The sequence below is a fragment of the Sus scrofa genome, chromosome 3 (genome assembly GCF_000003025.6).
Source record: "Sus scrofa isolate TJ Tabasco breed Duroc chromosome 3, Sscrofa11.1, whole genome shotgun sequence".
NCBI classification, from domain to species: Eukaryota; Metazoa; Chordata; class Mammalia; order Artiodactyla; family Suidae; genus Sus; species Sus scrofa.
Window position 1 is genome coordinate 98011262 of NC_010445.4, and position 18151 is coordinate 98029412.

General features: G+C 37.8%; 1 protein-coding gene across 7 annotated transcripts in view; it reads right to left on the minus strand.

The window, feature by feature from the left end:
- EML4 (echinoderm microtubule associated protein like 4) overlaps positions 1–18151 on the minus strand; it is a 150068-nt gene that overhangs the window by 5453 nt on the left and 126464 nt on the right. For all 7 annotated transcript variants that reach the window (XM_021087581.1, XM_021087582.1, XM_003125196.6 and 4 more), the window contains 4 exons: positions 10443–10531; positions 8573–8670; positions 1396–1483; positions 808–906 (listed from right to left, as the gene is read on the minus strand). In XM_021087581.1, the coding sequence (XP_020943240.1) occupies positions 808–906; positions 1396–1483; positions 8573–8670; positions 10443–10531 (374 nt within the window). The remainder of the gene's footprint in view (positions 1–807; positions 907–1395; positions 1484–8572; positions 8671–10442; positions 10532–18151) is intronic.

Sequence of the window (18151 nt, forward strand, 5' to 3'; positions counted from 1 at the left end):
AGCAAATCCTTAAAAGAAAGTAGATCAGTGGTTGCTGGGGGGTTGTAGAGGGGGAGGTGGGGAGTCACTGCTAATGGGCAGAGAGTTTCTTTTTGGGGCAATGAAAATGTTCTGAAATTACAGTGATGATGGCTGTACAATTCTGAGAATATGCCAAAACCACCTAATTGTACACTTTAAATAGGGAAATTATATAGTATGAATGATATCTCAATGAAACTTATTTTGAAAATGTTTTTACAAACTTGAAAGCTTCGATTTTTCAACTGAAGGAAAAAAAACATAAGGCAATCTATACTATTATGTAAAAGCTTTTCCCTTTCAATTATCTTTCATATTTATTGGGGACCAAAAGTCTGCTAGATTCTGTAGAGAATAAACCTTGTATTGGTTCAATCCTAATACATTTAACTTCTCTGAATTGGCCATTAAAAGTGATAACACTGGCAGTTCCCGTCGTGGCTCAGCGGGTTATGAACCCGACTAGTATCCATGAGGATTCGGGTTTGATCCCTGGCCCTGTTCAGCGGGTTAAGGATCTGGCGTTGCTGTGAACTGTGGTGTAGGTCGCAGATGTGGCTTGGATCCTGAATTGCTGTGGCTGTGGCAGAGGCTGGCAGCTGCAGCTCTGATTAGATCCCTAGCCTGGGAATTTCCATATGCCCTAAGTGGGGCCCTTAAAAATAAAAAAAAAAGTGAACACTAAAGAACCCAGGTAGCCGATTTTCCATTTAGAAAGTTAAGCAAGCATTATATGTAAAGCCCCCACAAACCGCCTTTCCCCATCAAGGGTCGTCGTGTCCTTACCGAAGACTTGAAAGCCTAGCACACAGGTATATGTTGTCCAATCGATGTCCTTACAGTGTGATCGATTCCTGATTAGTTTGCAGTTCTCTTTAATGTCCCCTTTAAATTTAGAAACAGGAAGTATAATCATCGTGCCGTGTACAAATATATTGGAAAATGCATTTTGATTCAAACGAGCCATGTTTACTTGTATTTATAATCCATACACCAAAAAACATTAAGGCATACTTGAAAAGGAAAAGAAAGTTATTTAATAGGGTTTATAGAACTACAAACCATTTCCCACCAAAGTTCCTTTTTCTTTAAAAAGCATAAATTCCCATCCATTACACTCCTTCCTCCCACCAGGAAAGGCTGTTAAGTACAGAGCCATTCACAGCAGGATCAGTCTCCCTGAATAATTTATGACATTTAAGTGAACTCATTACTTTCTTTGAGACTCTCATTCCTTAGCCAGCTCCAAGTAGCGCACCTGCTTCGTCAGGTTGGAGGGCCCAGTGTGCAGTGGCTGCACAATAGATTCCATGCAGCCTGCTCATTACCGCCCCAACAGACACATTTCTACAGTACGTGACCATTCATACTTACAGTACAGTATCTCATAGTCTCCCGAGTTAGACATTATATACTTGTTTTCTGGGGACCAGTCAAGGTGTGTGATATAGCTGGAATGTCCCTAGGAAGTAACACACCGACTATTAGAAAGCATTTCAAGTTCTGAACAATACAGTTTCACAGTAGTCAATACCATCTTCTGAGTAGCCATTCACCGGGAATCTTTCAAGTACAGAGAACAGTATCACAGCCTCTGGAACTGAACAGGGCTCACAGCAAGTCTTTAGTTCTTCACCCTATGTTCTTGGGAGCCAAGGAACTAAAGAGCTCTGACCACAGTGGAAGCATTAAGCACCTGGAACCTGGGGGCATCTTGCTAGTCTTTCCACCCAGATACCAGCATCAGGTACCACCTGGCCCAGGACAGACAGTCTCTCAAACTTATGCCTTAGAAGACACTGCAACCTCAGGCATTACTGCAAGTTACTAGTGTTTCTAATTAAAGTGACTTCATTTTTGAGAACAAAGTACTGGTTCTAGGTTGTGTATAGACTATTTTTCTTGGGCTGCTTCCTTGGCACCCGTGGCACAGCCACAGTCACATGGAGATCGAGGGAAAGCTCCTATCTCCAAAGACTACTTTTGGGGAAAAGTTAACCAACATGGCACTCCCTCTGAACAGCTGGATGCAGTAATCATCTGACTCCTTAAATAAGACAGTGATCTTTTTCTTTCTTTCTTTTTTTTTTAAATGAGAGTTGCAATGTTTATTTCAGGTTCTCTCTTGGTTTTTTTTTTTTTTTTTTTTTTATTTTTTTTTTTTTTGCCACACAGGCAGTATGTGGGAATTCCTGGGCCAGGGACTGAACCTACGCCGCACAGCGGCAACCAGAGCCACAGCGGTGAGAACGCAGGAGCCTCAACCCGCTAGGCCATCAGAGAGCTCCCAACCCGCTAGGCCATCAGAGAGCTTCTGCCTAGGTTTTACTAACACTGGAAATTCAAACAAAACATTACTAAATGACATTTTGTTGGCTCCACATGTAAGCACTTGATGATATCCAATGAACTACTGCAGATAAATCACACAGGTCTAATAGTTTATACCAAAGTCAATGGAGACTCAAAATCTTATCTCCTATAGTCTGTACTAAAACATATTTAATTTCTGTTGTACTTTTTGAATTACTTTCTGCTCACATAGTTTTTAAAGTTAATAAATTTAAAATACCTTGGGGTAGTTTTTTTTTTTTTAATGATTTACACAAAGTATTTTAATTATTCCAGTAGTCTGTCGAAGTCTAATGACATGTCCTAAAACCTCTTCAGATCCATAATCTCCACCAGAGTGCTGCATGCTAAATACCCATATTTATACACTTAAATTATGTGATTTTGAGAACTGTGAAGCTTCCTGAAATCACTGGCGATTAGGTGGTATGTTAGAAAACGGGTTGTTGGGAATCACTTGCTGGGCACGTGGGAAACCTCCCAACCTAACGCGAAACCAATTTCAATGCCAGAAAGACGCATATGTTTCTTGGATATTTCCTGAATATGGCAGGAAGATGGGGATCACACAGTTTGTTTTCATAGTGTTCCCATGAGTCTGATGCCTGGCTCTGGCACCCAGAGAAGCCAGGCTTCTAAGATAAGAACACCACTGTTACATGAATGAAGGATTTGACTTACTAATCATGGTAAATACTGACCTCCAAGAAGTATTCATCCTAACACAGAAGCATTGTTTGCATCTTTGCGAAAAGACCTTAATAGCATTGTGAGGATTTATCACATGTAATTCACATCAGTGTTGGACACAGAACGTATTTAGATGGTAAATCTATATAAAGTATTGTCAAAAGCAACTCTTGAGTAGGAAAGTCCCTAAATTTAGAAAAGATCTTGGTGAAGTTATCAATTCATATTAGAAAACAGAGTGAATATGTTTTCACTGGTAAGGAGTCCAATAAATAAGCAAAGAATAGATGCAGCCGCTTCTTGGGAGTCTATAATGTTGCCTTTCCAGACACTACCTCAGAGTGTCCTCGCCCCACCCAATGCACAGGCCATGAAAGCACATGCGCAACTTGGGGCCTAAACCCTTAAACATCACCCCAAAGGCACAGACATGGTTGGGGGCAAAAAGTATGTCTCCCTGAAGAGAAACAGGAGAGTATTCTAAGCTGGCATTTCATCACTGTCCTTAAGCAGCTGAACGGTGTAACCATAATAACAGTCCCAAGTGATAGCGCCTGAGAGTACATCCTGGAAAATCAAGAAATATTTCAGCTAAATCTTTGTCAATTGCATAGAAAGTCATCCTCTAAAGGGAGGTTTGTAACCCAGGCTGTGTATTAATGTTACCTGAGGAATTAAGTCCAGAGGCGCTGAGTCAGGGCATTTTTTCCTAAGTATGTTATGTAGCCAGGTGTCCCCTCAACCACCTAGGGTGGTGCTAGCCAATGGAATTTTCTGCAGTGATGAAATGCTGTGTATCTGCACATTCCAGTGCAGCGGCAACCAGTCACCTGTGGCTTCTGAGTACTCAAAATGTGCCCAGTGCTCCTAGGGAACTGAACTGTATTTAATCTCATAAACAAAGCTGTGGTTAGTAGCTGTGATGCTGGACAACGAAGGTTGAGAAGAGTCCATTGTTCCTCTATTGATTTGAAATACCTCTTTTATTATCTAGTAAATTTCCATATAAACCAAGGTCTGTTTTTGGATTCTCTTTTCTGTTCCATTAGTCTATCTGCCTATTCCCAGCCAACTCTGATAGTTTTGTGGTATGTGGAAAATTTCAGATGAACTTTAGAACCATTTTATCAAGCTCATAAATATCATGTTGAAAATTTAAAGAATACATCACATTTAGAGAATACTTGTAGAGAACAGTTTTTTTTTTTTTTTTTTTTCCCTCCATGCCTATGGCATGTGGAAGTTCCAGGACAGGGATCAAACCTACACCACAGCAGCAACCAGCGCCACAGCAATGACAATGCTGGATCCTTAACTGCTAGATTGCCAGGAAACTACTTCCACCACATTTTTGATGTGCTTTGCTGGTTTGAGGGAAAGCTGATCTTTCAAGAAGACTCCAGAGTGTAACCTATAACCTATCCAATCCAACCTTTACAGTGTAGACCTGCAGAGCATAGTTTATCTATTACACATTTTCTCCTTTTAGGTTCCCAGAGAGAACACTATATCCTAAACTCTGTTGCAACTACGGATGGCAGAAGTCACGGAGTGGAGCTTATAGGAAAACTTTAAGAGAACTAACTTAGGAGGAGGAGTGTCGTTTTCCCCCCTTGCTCTGATCCTTTCTTCCTGGAACCAGGATGTGATGACTGGAGTTCCAGCAGCACCTTATTGAGGATGATGGAGTACAAAGAAAGATGGATCCTGAGTTCTTGATGACTTCTTTTATTCTTTTATTTACTTATTTATTTATTTAGTCTTTTTAGGGCCTCACCCGCAGCATATGGAGGTTCCCAGGCCAGGGGTCCAATCGGAGCTGTAGCCGCCGGCCTATGCCACAGCCACAGCAACTCAGGATCTGAGCTGCGTCTGCGACCTGCACCACAGCTAATGGCAACGTTGGATCCTTAACCCACTAAGCAATGCCAGGGATGGAACCTGCGCCCTCATGGATGCTAGTCAGGTTCGTTAACTGCTGAGCCACAACGGGAATTTCTGATGGCTTCTTTTAAATGAGAGCATATCCCTCATTTGCAATATAATTCCTTACTGTTTATAGTAATGTTGAAATACATACTGCATTCATTATATGCGTTACTTTCTTGGAGATTTCTAGCAGAGTTTAAAAGTCTTTTCTCACTTTTTTTTAAAAAATTTATTTTGATTTACCAAAATCCTGACAAAAAGAACACTTAATTTACCAGCACCTCTTGGTTTTTCTAATAGACTTTGTAATGCTTATTAGTATCTCACTGCAATGTTAATACAGTGTATCTCCTGGGCCCAGATATTTGAGTAGCAGGGTTAAAGGGTATGCAGGAGTCTGAATCAAACAGAAAGCTATTATGTTGACATTCAGGGATAAGTTTCAACCGCTTGGTTACAACTTATTTAGAGGGACACTTCCTAAATTTCTAAGCCCAGTAGTATGCTTTTGAAGCTATGGGGTAACTTAAATGTTAACTAGTAACAAGAGATATTGGAAACAAAACAGAAAAAGGCATGTTTTTAGAACTCTAAGAGCAGTTCCAATTGCCACATTTTAATCTTTACAACAATCCTCTAAAAGTAGGATCTATTATAATCTCCAATTTTAAGATAGTAAAATCAAGACTCAGATAAGTTAATTAACTTGCCTAAAGCTGCAAACTAGTAAGCGGCAGAGCCAGCATTAGCCCAGTTTTCTGTGTCTTATGTCATAGCAGACAACAGATAAAAGTAGTTAATATGAGACTATAAGACAGCTGGTGGAAGCAGACAGCAAGGAGAAGTGAGAGCTGGAAGCAAAGCACAGAACAGAAGATAATTAGAAAAGTAGAGTGGTTGAGCCTTTCATTACAGCCTCAAAGTACTATAAACTTTAACAGTTCCTAAAGATATCTCAAAATACTTTCATATGCTCAGAAGATAAAAGCTGCCTAACTAGAGAAGGCCAGATCTCATGCAGCTGGATAAACTGCCATTTTTCAACATTGCCAAGGTCACTCTCATCCAGTGTCACACATTGCTCTTTCCTTTCTGCAGCAGTGGCTGTGCTGTAAGAGCACAGTACAAAAACATTTGTATTGAAAAAATTTTCCTACCTTGGGAAGTTTGCTTTACTAAGAGTTAGGGAGAACAGGGTGCAGGTCCCAGATCTGCCACCATGTCAAGATGTGACCAAGGACCAAGTCATTTATCTTCTCTGAAACTCAGTCTCTTCAGCCGTAAAGTGAGGGCTGAGCTAAGTAAGTGTTACAGTGCTACCTGTAAAACTTTATGATTCCACAAGATTATATTTGATATATATTCTGTTTACTAAGATGTGAACTTTTTAAAAAGGTTGAGGTAAAAAATAATTAAGAAAATTTGGTGCCTGGTAGGGTAAATGTTTAAATAATTTGAAAACTCCTTTCAGTGGAACATTTCATTTGATCATGTACAGTGAGGCACTATTATACTCCTATTCCATATCCCAAATATTAAGATAATAAATTGGTTAAAAGATAGATTTAAATAAATTAATGGATACTGATGCATAATTTTTGTCAAAAATTATTTTGGATAAAAATACAATATTTTGGATAAATTCTGAAACAATAAGATGCTTACAGATCAGTTTATCAGCTAGTTTTAGCACAAAGTACAAAATATGCCAAGAAAAAAAACCAAAAGTCTTTTCTATGAATAGTAAATGGCCTGGGTTTTATTTATAAAAACATTTCTAAAAACTCAATTGGAGTATAGTTGACTTACAGGGTTGTGTTAGCTTCAGGTGGAGAACAGAGCAAATCAGTTATACATATACATATATCCACATATATTCATTCTTTTTCAGATTCTTTTCGCATAAAGATCATCACAGACTACTGTGACTATAACTATTGATTCTGTGTACAGTAGTGTGTATATGCCACTCCCAACCTCCAATTTATCCCTCCACCTGCCCAAGGTTTCCCCTTTGGTAACTGTTTTGGGTGGTTTTTTTTTTTCCTTCTTTTGTCTTTTTAGGGCCACACCCATGGCATATTGAGGTTCCCAGGCTAGGGGTTCAATCAGAGTTATAGCTGGTGCCCTACACCACAGCCACAGCAACGCAGGGTCCGAGCCTCGTCTGCAACCTACACCACAGCTCATGGCAATGCCATATCCTTAACCCACTGAGGGAGGCCAGAGATTGAACCTGCATGCTCATGGATACTAGATGGGTTTGTTAACCAATGAGCCACGAAAGGAACTCCCTGTTTAGTTTTAAAATCTTTGCATCATTCTTTCTTTCATTCCCCTAAAGCTATTTTGTGATAAAGACTGTTAAAGGATCTGTGCCACTAATTCATCAAGAGTTAATCCTAAACTGATTGCTAACATAGATAACAACTGCCTCATGTTTTATAAAAATCATAGTTAATGTACACTGAATAATTCCTATTTGCCAAGCACTATTCTAAGTGTTTTATATGCCTTAGCTTATTTTAATCCAGGGAAGTAGAAAGTACTATGATTCTCACTTTACAGATGAGAACACTGAAATAGGTTTAAATAACTTGCCCAAGGTCACACTTATGGGTGGTCAAACAAGAGTTAAAATCCAGATAGTCTGATCCCAAGTTTGTGCCCTTAACTACCGTGCTATATACTGCCTGCCTTTCTCGTTCTGTCCTCAGCTTGAATGTGTACTTTTCTGAGGACAAGGAATAAATCTTATGTATATTCCCAGTACTTAGAACATTTCGCTATTTGGCAGACTGCCTGACATAAAGTAACTCAGTATGTCTACTGAATTGAATCTAATCTGCACCTTACAATGATAATCAATTATAAATGCAACAAATTAAAGGAAATATGCTTCTATTAATTCTCTTAATGTAGAAAAATATCCATATAAATTGTGTTATTTTTTTGGAGTTCCCCATTGTGGCTCAGGGGTAATGAACCATGAGGATATGGGTTCAATTCCTGGCCTTGCTGTGAGCTGTGGTGTAGATCAAAGAAGTGGCTCCAATCCTGAATTGCTCTGGCTGTGGCGTAGGCCAGCAGCTACAGCTCCAACTGGACCCCTAGCATTGGAATTTCCATATGCTGCAGGTATGGCCCTAAAAGGAACAAAAAAACAAAAAGTTATTTGTAGTAGTAGAAAGGTCACATAGGAAATTGCAGTATTGAGGGTGGGCAGGATTTGGGACATTGAGATGAAAATGTGAGAGATAGCCTTCCATTTCTGACCCACTCCATTTAAAGAAAGTGCTATTTTCTAAGGATCCTAAGGAAATAGCTTTGACTTATGAAACTGCCTTAAAACTAGCAGTCAGAGGTAAGTATTAAACTCTCATCAAAGGAGACATCTTTTTAGAGCATAGAGGGCACTGCAATATTCTGCTGCCAGGTAATCTCAGTTTTCAAAGATAGAAATTAAAGTTTAAACCTGCTAAGTTTAAAGCTGATACTTCAATGTAAACATTTAACTCTCTTTTTAACAGAAGTGAAATTTCCTAACAAGTTTATAGATTTATTTCACTTCATTACTTACAGTGCACTTTCCATGCCTGCTATATTTTCTTCCATTTTCAGAGACCACATAGAGGTAAATAAAGTTGTCGTGAGATCCTACGGCCAGGAGGGTGCCATCTAGAATGAAACAGGAAAAATGTTGTAGATAAATACACTGTTATGTTTATTTATTGTCACTTTACTGGGCCTATGCTAAATGATATTTTACAAACATTGTTAAGTATCATCGACTTAACTATTGTTTGGCATTTAATGAATGAATCCTTCCATCATTAAGCATCCTTGAACACCAAATGGTCATCCGGTCCAGTACATAATCCCTTCTTGGAAATGCTCATGGCCCAGGACTCTTCCCCTAGCCTCACCTCCTTCTATTTAGCTATGAACCGGCACCAAGGGGGTTAACCTGCTTCTATGTGTCTAAGTGTACAGTGTTCATACAGCAAGGTGAGTGTACAATTGCTCACTGCAGCCAAGAACCAGGAGGCAGCTCTCCTGGGAAGGGAAGATGTTCTCTTTTAAGGTCTCCACCATGGTTCTTACAATGCAACAGATGGTCAATAAAGTCCATTTGATCTTTGAGTTTTAACTGCTACATCTGCAGTAGTTATTTGCTATTACAGCGCTAATAAAAGCCAAACCCAAACAGAAAACCTTTTCTGCTGCAAAATAACTCCTGCTAAGCTTATAGCTTGAAGCAAATAGTTTTCCTTCCTTGTTTAACACAGAGAATAGCATTCCGGACTTCCTTTGAAATGACTTAGAAATTATCAAAAAGAAAAAAAAAAAAAAGAAATTATCAACTACTTTGATTCAACAACTACTGGAATATATTTTCAAATATAAGAAAATGTCACTCAGATTAACTCCGGGGAGAACTATATGGATCAAAATCATATTAATAATGGGGGAAAGGGAATTGGACTATCATGGAAGCTTAATTAACATAAAAAGATACTGCTTTCTTTTATTTTTTCGCCTCGCCTGCAGCATGTGGAGGTTCTTGGGCTCGGGACTAGACCTCACCCACTGCAGTGACCACATCAGATCCTTAAAACCCACTGTGCCATAAGGGAAATCCTTAATTAAAATTTTGAATAGGAGTTCCTGTCATGGCGCAGTGGAAACGAATCCAACTAGGAGCCATGAAGTTGCGGATTCCATCCCTGGCCTCGCTCAGTGGGTTAAGGATCCAGCATTACCGTGAGCTGTGGTGTAGGTTGCAGATGCGGCTCGGATCTCGTGTTACTCAAGCAGCAACAACTCCGATTAGACCTCTAGCCTGGGAACCTCCATATGCCGCTGGTGTGGCCCTAAAAAGACAGAAAAAAGAAAAAAAAATTTTGAATGAAGTTCAAAATGAATTCAAAATTGCTAAATTAACTGATCTAATTCTTATAATGAGTTTCTAGGTATTTTACCTAATTGATAAACCAATGATTACTATGTAACCAGTAAAAACAAAAAAAAAATTTAAAGAACTTGAAGGGCCTATAAAATTTATATATTTTGAATATTACTATAATTTATTTTATAGTATCTTATATGCAAAGAAAAGGTTGCTAAACAGATTAACATTCAACCTAATACCTATTCAAAATTCTAATTATGTGTAGTTACCCCCCAAAATAGGATTTGAATGCACGGTTTTCTGCTTTCAATTGGAAATGCAGTTGTAACAGTTCTAAATTTGTTTGCTTGATGATTTAGATGTTTAACTTTAGCAGACCTTCTGCAGTTTCCTGCAGCAGAATTTAATCTGAATATGTTGGGGGAAACATATTCAATACTTAACAGTAGAGGAAAAAGTAGTCAGCTTTATTGGAAATGAAAATACGCAATTACAGAGAAATGGTGTGACTACCAGGAGTGGGAGTAAATCTGCCTACCTACTGAGTAGCGCATCACAGAGAGCTGTTCATTCCCATCTGTGTGGATAGAAACTAGATCTCTGGTTTCTGCATCCAGAACAAACCACCTGTGAAGAAGTAAAAAAATCAAAATTTCCGTCAGATATTAGCATTTATAGGGAAAAAAAAAAAAAGTGGTTGCTGACTTTTTCTCTCCTGCCCCTCTCTTTCAGCCACCCTGTGGTATATGGAGTTCCAGGCCAGGGATCAGATCTGAGCTGCAGTTGTGACCTACACCACAGCTGCAGCAATGCTGGATCCTTAATTAACTGTGCTGGGCTGGGAACTGAATCTGTGTCCCAGCGCTCCTGAGATGCTGCCTATCCCTATGTGCCACAGCGGGAACTCCTCCCCCCCCCGCCAAAAAAATAAATTTTAATAATTAATGCCCTTAAGCTGGACATGTTTCCTTCTTCTACTAAAAGATAAATTCATTTTGCAAAATGTTGCTAGATACCATATAAATATATGGGCCTAGGCATGTCCTCACTTCTACTATTTAGGTATCCTGAATGTCAATGGTGTCTCTTTGCAAGGCACTGTCCAAATAGAAAATGATACGATGATTAGTGATCTTGAAAACTACACCAGAGCCAGGGAAAAGGAAATTAGCCAATTAAAACAAAGAACAGTTAAGTGCCAATCTCACCGATGGTGACTACATATAGTAGAGAAACTCACAGAAGGAAAATGAATAGCAGACACAGAAAAACCTTTAGGGAGGATGTAGCCTATGTGAGGCAGTTCAGGCAGGAGTGACAGCTGCACTGCTATGTGGAAGGAGCTTAAGCAGTATGATAGTGGGAGGGAAAGGCAGAGGGCCATTCATTTGGTGTGATTTCAAAGGAACCAGCAGGGAGCACGCTGCCTCTCCAATACCTCCAATTCCTGCACAGGCAAGTTCTAAGTTCTTTGAAAGACAGTTTTTCATTCACACTTATAGGAAAAGTCAAATGTAAAAATCCTCTTGATAGGTAAAAAACAATGACTTAAATCCAACTACTAATGAGTGACTCTAATTAGCCCCTTTTATAAGAGCACTTGAAGGATGAGATGGTGCTTCAGAAGAGCATGGTGCAATATGGGGTACAAAGCAAAGACTGGGAACTAAGGGAGGGCAACTAAAGGATAAAGGAGAAGGGAGCAGGTTACAGATAGCGTGCTAGTTGAAAGAGTTCAGAGTTTAGCACTCCCTGGCTCAGATCAGGCACTAAATAAATAGTTGTACAATAAACAAATGAACAAATAGAAAATAAATCTTTTAAGCAAGAATTATTTAATAGTAATGCAACATGCAGGAAGAAATGGTTGGGTAAAAAGAATGGGACAAGAATAGAAAAATAAAATCACTACCTTAATCTCATGGGACAAAAGCAGCAAATTTTGTTTTTAATTATTTAGATGGGAAAAAATCTACCACTAAAATAAGTCAATAACAGGAATGACAGTGACAGTTACTTTTAATTTTGAAGCATTATAACTAATATCTGGAAAGAGACCACTATCCCTTCAGATAAAAGGAAATATTACTTATGAAAGTGCTTAAATGAATTTTTAAAAAGGCATGTTGCTTAACATTCCTTAGTGTATTCAAAGTAGAAGATAGAAGACTCTCTTTACCACTGAAATCCCTTTCTAATTAAACACATTCATGAGTGAATTAGTAACTTGTGACCTACGGGTTGAAACTTCTAGGTAGCTAACCTATTTCACAAGTTTTGTCTTTTACTCAGGTCAGGGAAAATGCTTCTATTTGTGAATATCTGAGTTTATTAAAAGCCAATCAGCAGGAAACTGGCACTTTGAACCTCTGGGCTGAATGTTTGATTATTTCCATTTCAAAAGGTACACAAGAAACATACTTTATTGCAAATGGACAGTACCCACTGACTATAGGTTTCTTCTGAGAATGTAATTCATTAATCAATTTTTATGGCTGCCACCATGATACTCCTCTGAGCCAAGGAATGCCAAAGCTGATGTCAAGTGGACCACCTGATTTTCAGAGTAAGGGAGCAAAATATTCCAACTCGGACTGAACAGACATACCTAAAGAATAATGAGACACAACACTGCTATGTATATATCAGGTTTCAAGTTTTTAATGAGTTTATGGAAACTTTACTTTCGAAGGCATTTAAAATTATCAATTTTTATTTGGAGAAGCTCCAATTGATACTGTCTTAAGACTATTTCTAAGTCTGTTTAATCGTCATAAGAAAACTGCAATTTTATCTCTTTGGAAACTCCCTTGAAAAATAGTAATAGTAAAAAAAACCCCAGAATGTCTGTCAGTATAATATGTAGAAATGCAAAATTGAGTCATACTGGTTAGAGATGGCAGCTCTCAAAAAAGAAAAAAGCAAACAAAAAACCCTGCCTACTTTTTCTATTTTTAGTATTACATAGCAGAGAATAATTCTTCCACTTTTGGCAAGTAATTTTTAGTAATAATTATCCCTAGCAATAATTTGAAAGCTCCCACTCTTCTCATTTCATAAATTATGCTCAGAAAAGACTTTTGGGCTCAGGATCTCTATCCTTAACAAAAGTACAGAGAGGACCACAAACCCTCTAGCAAAGGGACTTTTCTAGGAATAAATATTTAAGTTTTTACTGTGTTGAACTGCACTCTCATTCTAGTCTAGAGTATATACATTGGAACCAGGCTTCTGCGTTAAGGTAATTTGGAAACATTATGGGATGCTATATGGCCCAAAGGACTTAACGGATCTTTACTTTTACCTTCTTTTTTTTTTTTTTTTTCTTTTTAGGGCAGCACCCGTGGCTTATAGAGGTTCCTAGGCTAGGGGGTCCAACTGGAGCTACAGCTGCTGGCCTACGCCACAGCCACAACAACAACAGATCCGAGGTGTGTTTGTGACCTACACCACAGCTCATGGCAACGCTGGATCCTTAACCCACTAAGTGTGGCCAGGGATTGAATCGGTAACCTCATGGTTCCCAGTTGGATTCATTTCTGCTGCATCACAACAGGAACTCCCCAATGAATCTTTCTAAATGAAATGAGTGAAATAATGCCATTTGCAACAACATGAATAATCCCAGAGATAATCATACTAAGTGAAGTAAGCCAGACAGAGGAAGACAAATATCACATATCACTTCATATGGAATCTTTAAAAAAAAAAAAAAAAAAAAAAAAAAGAGATACAAATGGGCTTATTTACATAACAGAAATAGACCCGCAGTTACAGAAAACGAATTTATGGTTACCAGAGGGGAAGGGGGGATAAATCAGGAGGCTGGGGTTAACACATACACACTATTATACATAAAACAGACAACCAACAAAGACCGAGAACAAGGAACTGCACTCAATATTTTGTAATAACCTACAATGAAAAAGAATCGGAAAAAGAATATATTTATATATATAAAGCTGAATCACTGTGGTGTACACCTGAAACTAACATTACATTGTAAATCAACTATGTGCCAAAAAATTTTTTCTAAAAAGACTTAAAAATGTAATTTCCCATCAGAGATGGGAAATCTTTGGCTGTAAACTAATCTGACTTGAGTCAGGTACTCACACACAGTACCACCACTAGCTTGATGACTTTATAAAAAAGGTATTTCTGTATTTAGTGGCAAAAAAAAGAATCCTAAGATTTTAGAGCTGGAAGTATCATAAAGTCCCTATATGAATATATATCCGTCCATAATATGAGTTTAAAAAGTATTCATCATAATATCATGTGTCCTCCGGGTGGCAGGTTTGTTAACTTTTTCTCATCTGCTTTTATGAAGCTTCTACTTATAAGAATTGGAGTGTAGCTTTTATAACCAGAAAACCAAAAAATCAAAAACAGGGGGAAGAAAAGCCCAATCCAACCCTTTTACTTTACAAACAACACTGAAATCCTATGATGTCAAAACAGTTGGCCAATCATCAAAAGACTAGTTAGTGGCAGAACCAGGACAGAGCTTCTGGCCCTTATGCTTTTCACTATATCACACCAGGGAAGGATGTGATCCTATGGAAAAATGTGTCTCTGAGATACACTAACATTTAGGATCCAGTTAGAAGTCAGCAAAGGAGGCAGAATAGGAATTTATCACCCAAATGGGGAGACGAGTAAGTTCATGAAGTGGTTAACAGTTTAAAGTAAAATGAGTTACACAAGTAAGGATTATGAAGTCTCAGAACAGGGAGTAATTACTGAGGATGTGGGTGGTCTAGGATTTCATCACATCAAATGTGGCAAGGACAGGTATGACATAGGTGGCGAGGAATTGGCAAGAAAGTACAGAAAGGGCTGCAGTGTATCTAAAGGACATCGATATAACCATTCTGAGTGGAATGGTGAAGGAAAGACTTTTAATGGGCTTTAAAGGCCAGGCTAACAAGTTTGGATTCCACTGTTTACGTATCAAGCAGCCTTTAAGAACGTTCTAGTTCAGTTAGCTCATAGTTTCTTGCATTTGCGCCATCTATTCCTTCTGCTTGATATGAGCTCCTACCTCTTCCCTACCTCTTCAAAATCTCAGAACTTCTTCAAGGTAGGACCAATCCCAACTCTTCTGTAAAGCATTCTCTGACTCAGGCTCATGGTAGTTTCTCTGTTGATCTTCAAGCATTAATATCTGTTATTCAAGTGATAGGAAACTACTAACAGGATATACTCTCCATCTTATGTAGTATCTGATTAGGTTATAAACTACTTGGGGTAGCATCCATGTTTCATATTTCTTTGTGCCAGTCACTGTACCTAGGGCTTTGTAATTTGTAGGAGCTCAGAGTGACTGAGAATTAGAGTTATGACAAGGCAGAACTCAGGAAGATTGATGCTGATGGAATTCAAAAACACTGTATACCCTGGGAAGTGAACTCAGGAGTACTGATGGGCCAGAGGGAAAAAGCTATTCTAATTAGAAGTTTTCTCTCTTAATTACGTCAAAGAATAAAGTCTTAACTAGTGTGAATATGTCTTTGACATATACCTTTGAGCAGAAGGAGCGTTTCTTATGTTCTGAACCTTTCTAGTCTATCAGGTTAGAATCTAATAACAGTACCTTTAGCTACATTGCTGGTTTGCCAAGGTTGCAGTCATCATCAAAGTTAAAGTAACCTTTAAAAATTGCATAAAAATTTAAAAGAAAAAAAACCCAAAACATGTGTTAAAGCTGGATCACTTAAGTCTCTCCAGCTCTAAGGTATTGTGATTCCAAGTCGAAAGCTAAATCAAATTCTTTACCTACCCACTTACCTAAAGGCACATTTTCCCACCATACTTCCTTGTCAAAGCTATCACTATCCCTATAGACTAGAAACTTTGGGGTTCTCTTTGAAGTCACCTCAGTCTGCCCACTCCCCTTTCCATTCCTGTATGATTATATGTAGTATGTTCTAAATAGTGATTCAATTCCATGGATTTTTTCCTTTGAAACAATTTCTACCTTTAGCCTTTGTTTTTTTATTTTACCTATCATCACTTCAAGTCTATTGATCTAAGGTATCTCACCTCTATTTACCAGCCTATAAAATGACAATGCCAAATCTTTCCTTAAATACTGGTTTGGAAATAAAACTGTGTCCAACCAGAACAGAGTAAAAAGCTCTGTGCAAACTGCTTAGGGAATTCTGTCTGAGCCGATACACACCTGACAACCTAATGGGATGTCAAATATGCCTGTGTTTCTCTGAGGCCTGGCAGTAGTATAAAGATTAAGTGCCTTTTGAGAAACTAGTTTTGAAAAAAAGGAAGGGAAGGGATGATTAACAGGGGTCTTGGAAACATTAAGCAGAATGTATTTTACCAATAATTCAGAGATTATACTTTTAAATTCACAATGGTTCAAGTTCACATGTATTATAAGCTTTATGAAGAACTTTAAATTCCACAAATTTAAAAAACACAAATTTAAAAAAATTAGAGGGAGTTCCCTTATGGTGCTGTGGGTTAAGGATCCAGCATTGTCGCTGTAGCAGCTTGGGTCACTGCTATGGCACAGGTTTGATGCCTGGCAGGCATGGCCGAAAAACAAAAACAAAACAAAACAAAAAAAAAGAAAAGATGAGAGAATATTATATTTGAAAATGTGTGATATGCCTGAATGTAGTTTTAATTAAATGGTTTACAGTTAATGGTTCAATACCCTCTAAAATTTTGTTAACTAATGACTAACAATTAATAGTATGTACTATGTACTAATTTTTCACCACTTGTATACTTTAAGTTTTTGTTTTGGTTTAGGAGATATTAGTTTTATTTAAAGATTTAGTGAAGTGTCAGTATTATCCTGATACCAAAACCAGACAGAGACAAAACAAGAAAACTACAGACCAACTTCCCTTATCAATATAGATGAAAAGAATCTTCAACAAAATCCTAACAAACTGAATCGAGTAACATATAAAATAGAGAACAAGATCAGGATGACCACTCTTGCCACATCTATTCAAAACTGTACAAGAGATTCTAGTCAAAACAATCAGTCAAGAAAATGAAAAACAATTCAGATTAGAAAGAAAGAAGAGTTTTACAGGGTGCATAGTCTTATATGTAGAAAATCCTGAGGAATCCATTAAAAACTATTAAAACTAAGAAATGAGTTCAGAGGTGCAGGATCCAAGAGCAATGTATTTATATATACTAGCAATGAATATTCTGAAAATGAAATTGAGAAAACAATTTCATTTAAAATGGCATCAGAGATACTTAGGTACAAACTTAACAAGGCGCAAATTTGTACCCTAAAAACTAAAAAACATCTTTGAAAAAATTCTAGATTTAAATAAATAAAGAGCTGTTCATAAATTAGAAGACCATATTAAAATAGTGACGTTCCCCAAACTGATCCATAAAGGAAAAAACAAAACAAAACAAAACAATTCTTATCAAAATGCCAGCTGGCTTCTCTGCAGAAACTGACAAGCTGATCTTAAAACTCATGTGGAAAATCAATGGATCCTGAATAGCTAAACTACCTTGAAAAAGAAAAAAGTTGTAGGACTCATACTTCCCAATTTCAAAACTTACTGCAAAACTACAATAATGAAGATTGTGGTACTGGCACAGGATAGACATATACATCAATGGGCTATAACTGAGAGTCCAGATAGAAACCCATACGTTTATGGTCAACAGATTTTCAACAAGGGTGTCAATATCCTGCACTGGGGAATAACATTCTTTTCAATGACTGGATATTCACACCCAAGAGAATGAAGTTGGATATCTACCTCACATCATATACAAAGATTAATAATGCAAGATGAATCACAGACCTAAAGATAAGAGCTAAAACTATAAAATTCTTAGAAGAAAATACAGAGGTAAATCTTTATGACCAAGAGACAAGAGAAAGAATAGATAAATGGGACTATATAAAATTTTGAAGCTTTTGTGAAATAAATGTAAACATAAAGGGAAAAGACAACCATTGGAATGAGAGAACATACTTGCAACTCATATATCTGATAAGGTACTATATCCAGAATATATAAAGAACGCTTATAACTCAACAATAAAAACACAAATCAATTCAAAGACAGGCACAGGATATGAGTAGACACTTCTCTAAAGAGGTTACACAAGTGGTTGGTAAACACATGGAAAAGACATTCAACATCATTAGCCATCAAAGAAATACGTATCAAAACCACAAAGGAGTTCCTGCTGTAGTGCAATGGGTTAAGAATCCGACTGCAGTGGCTGGAG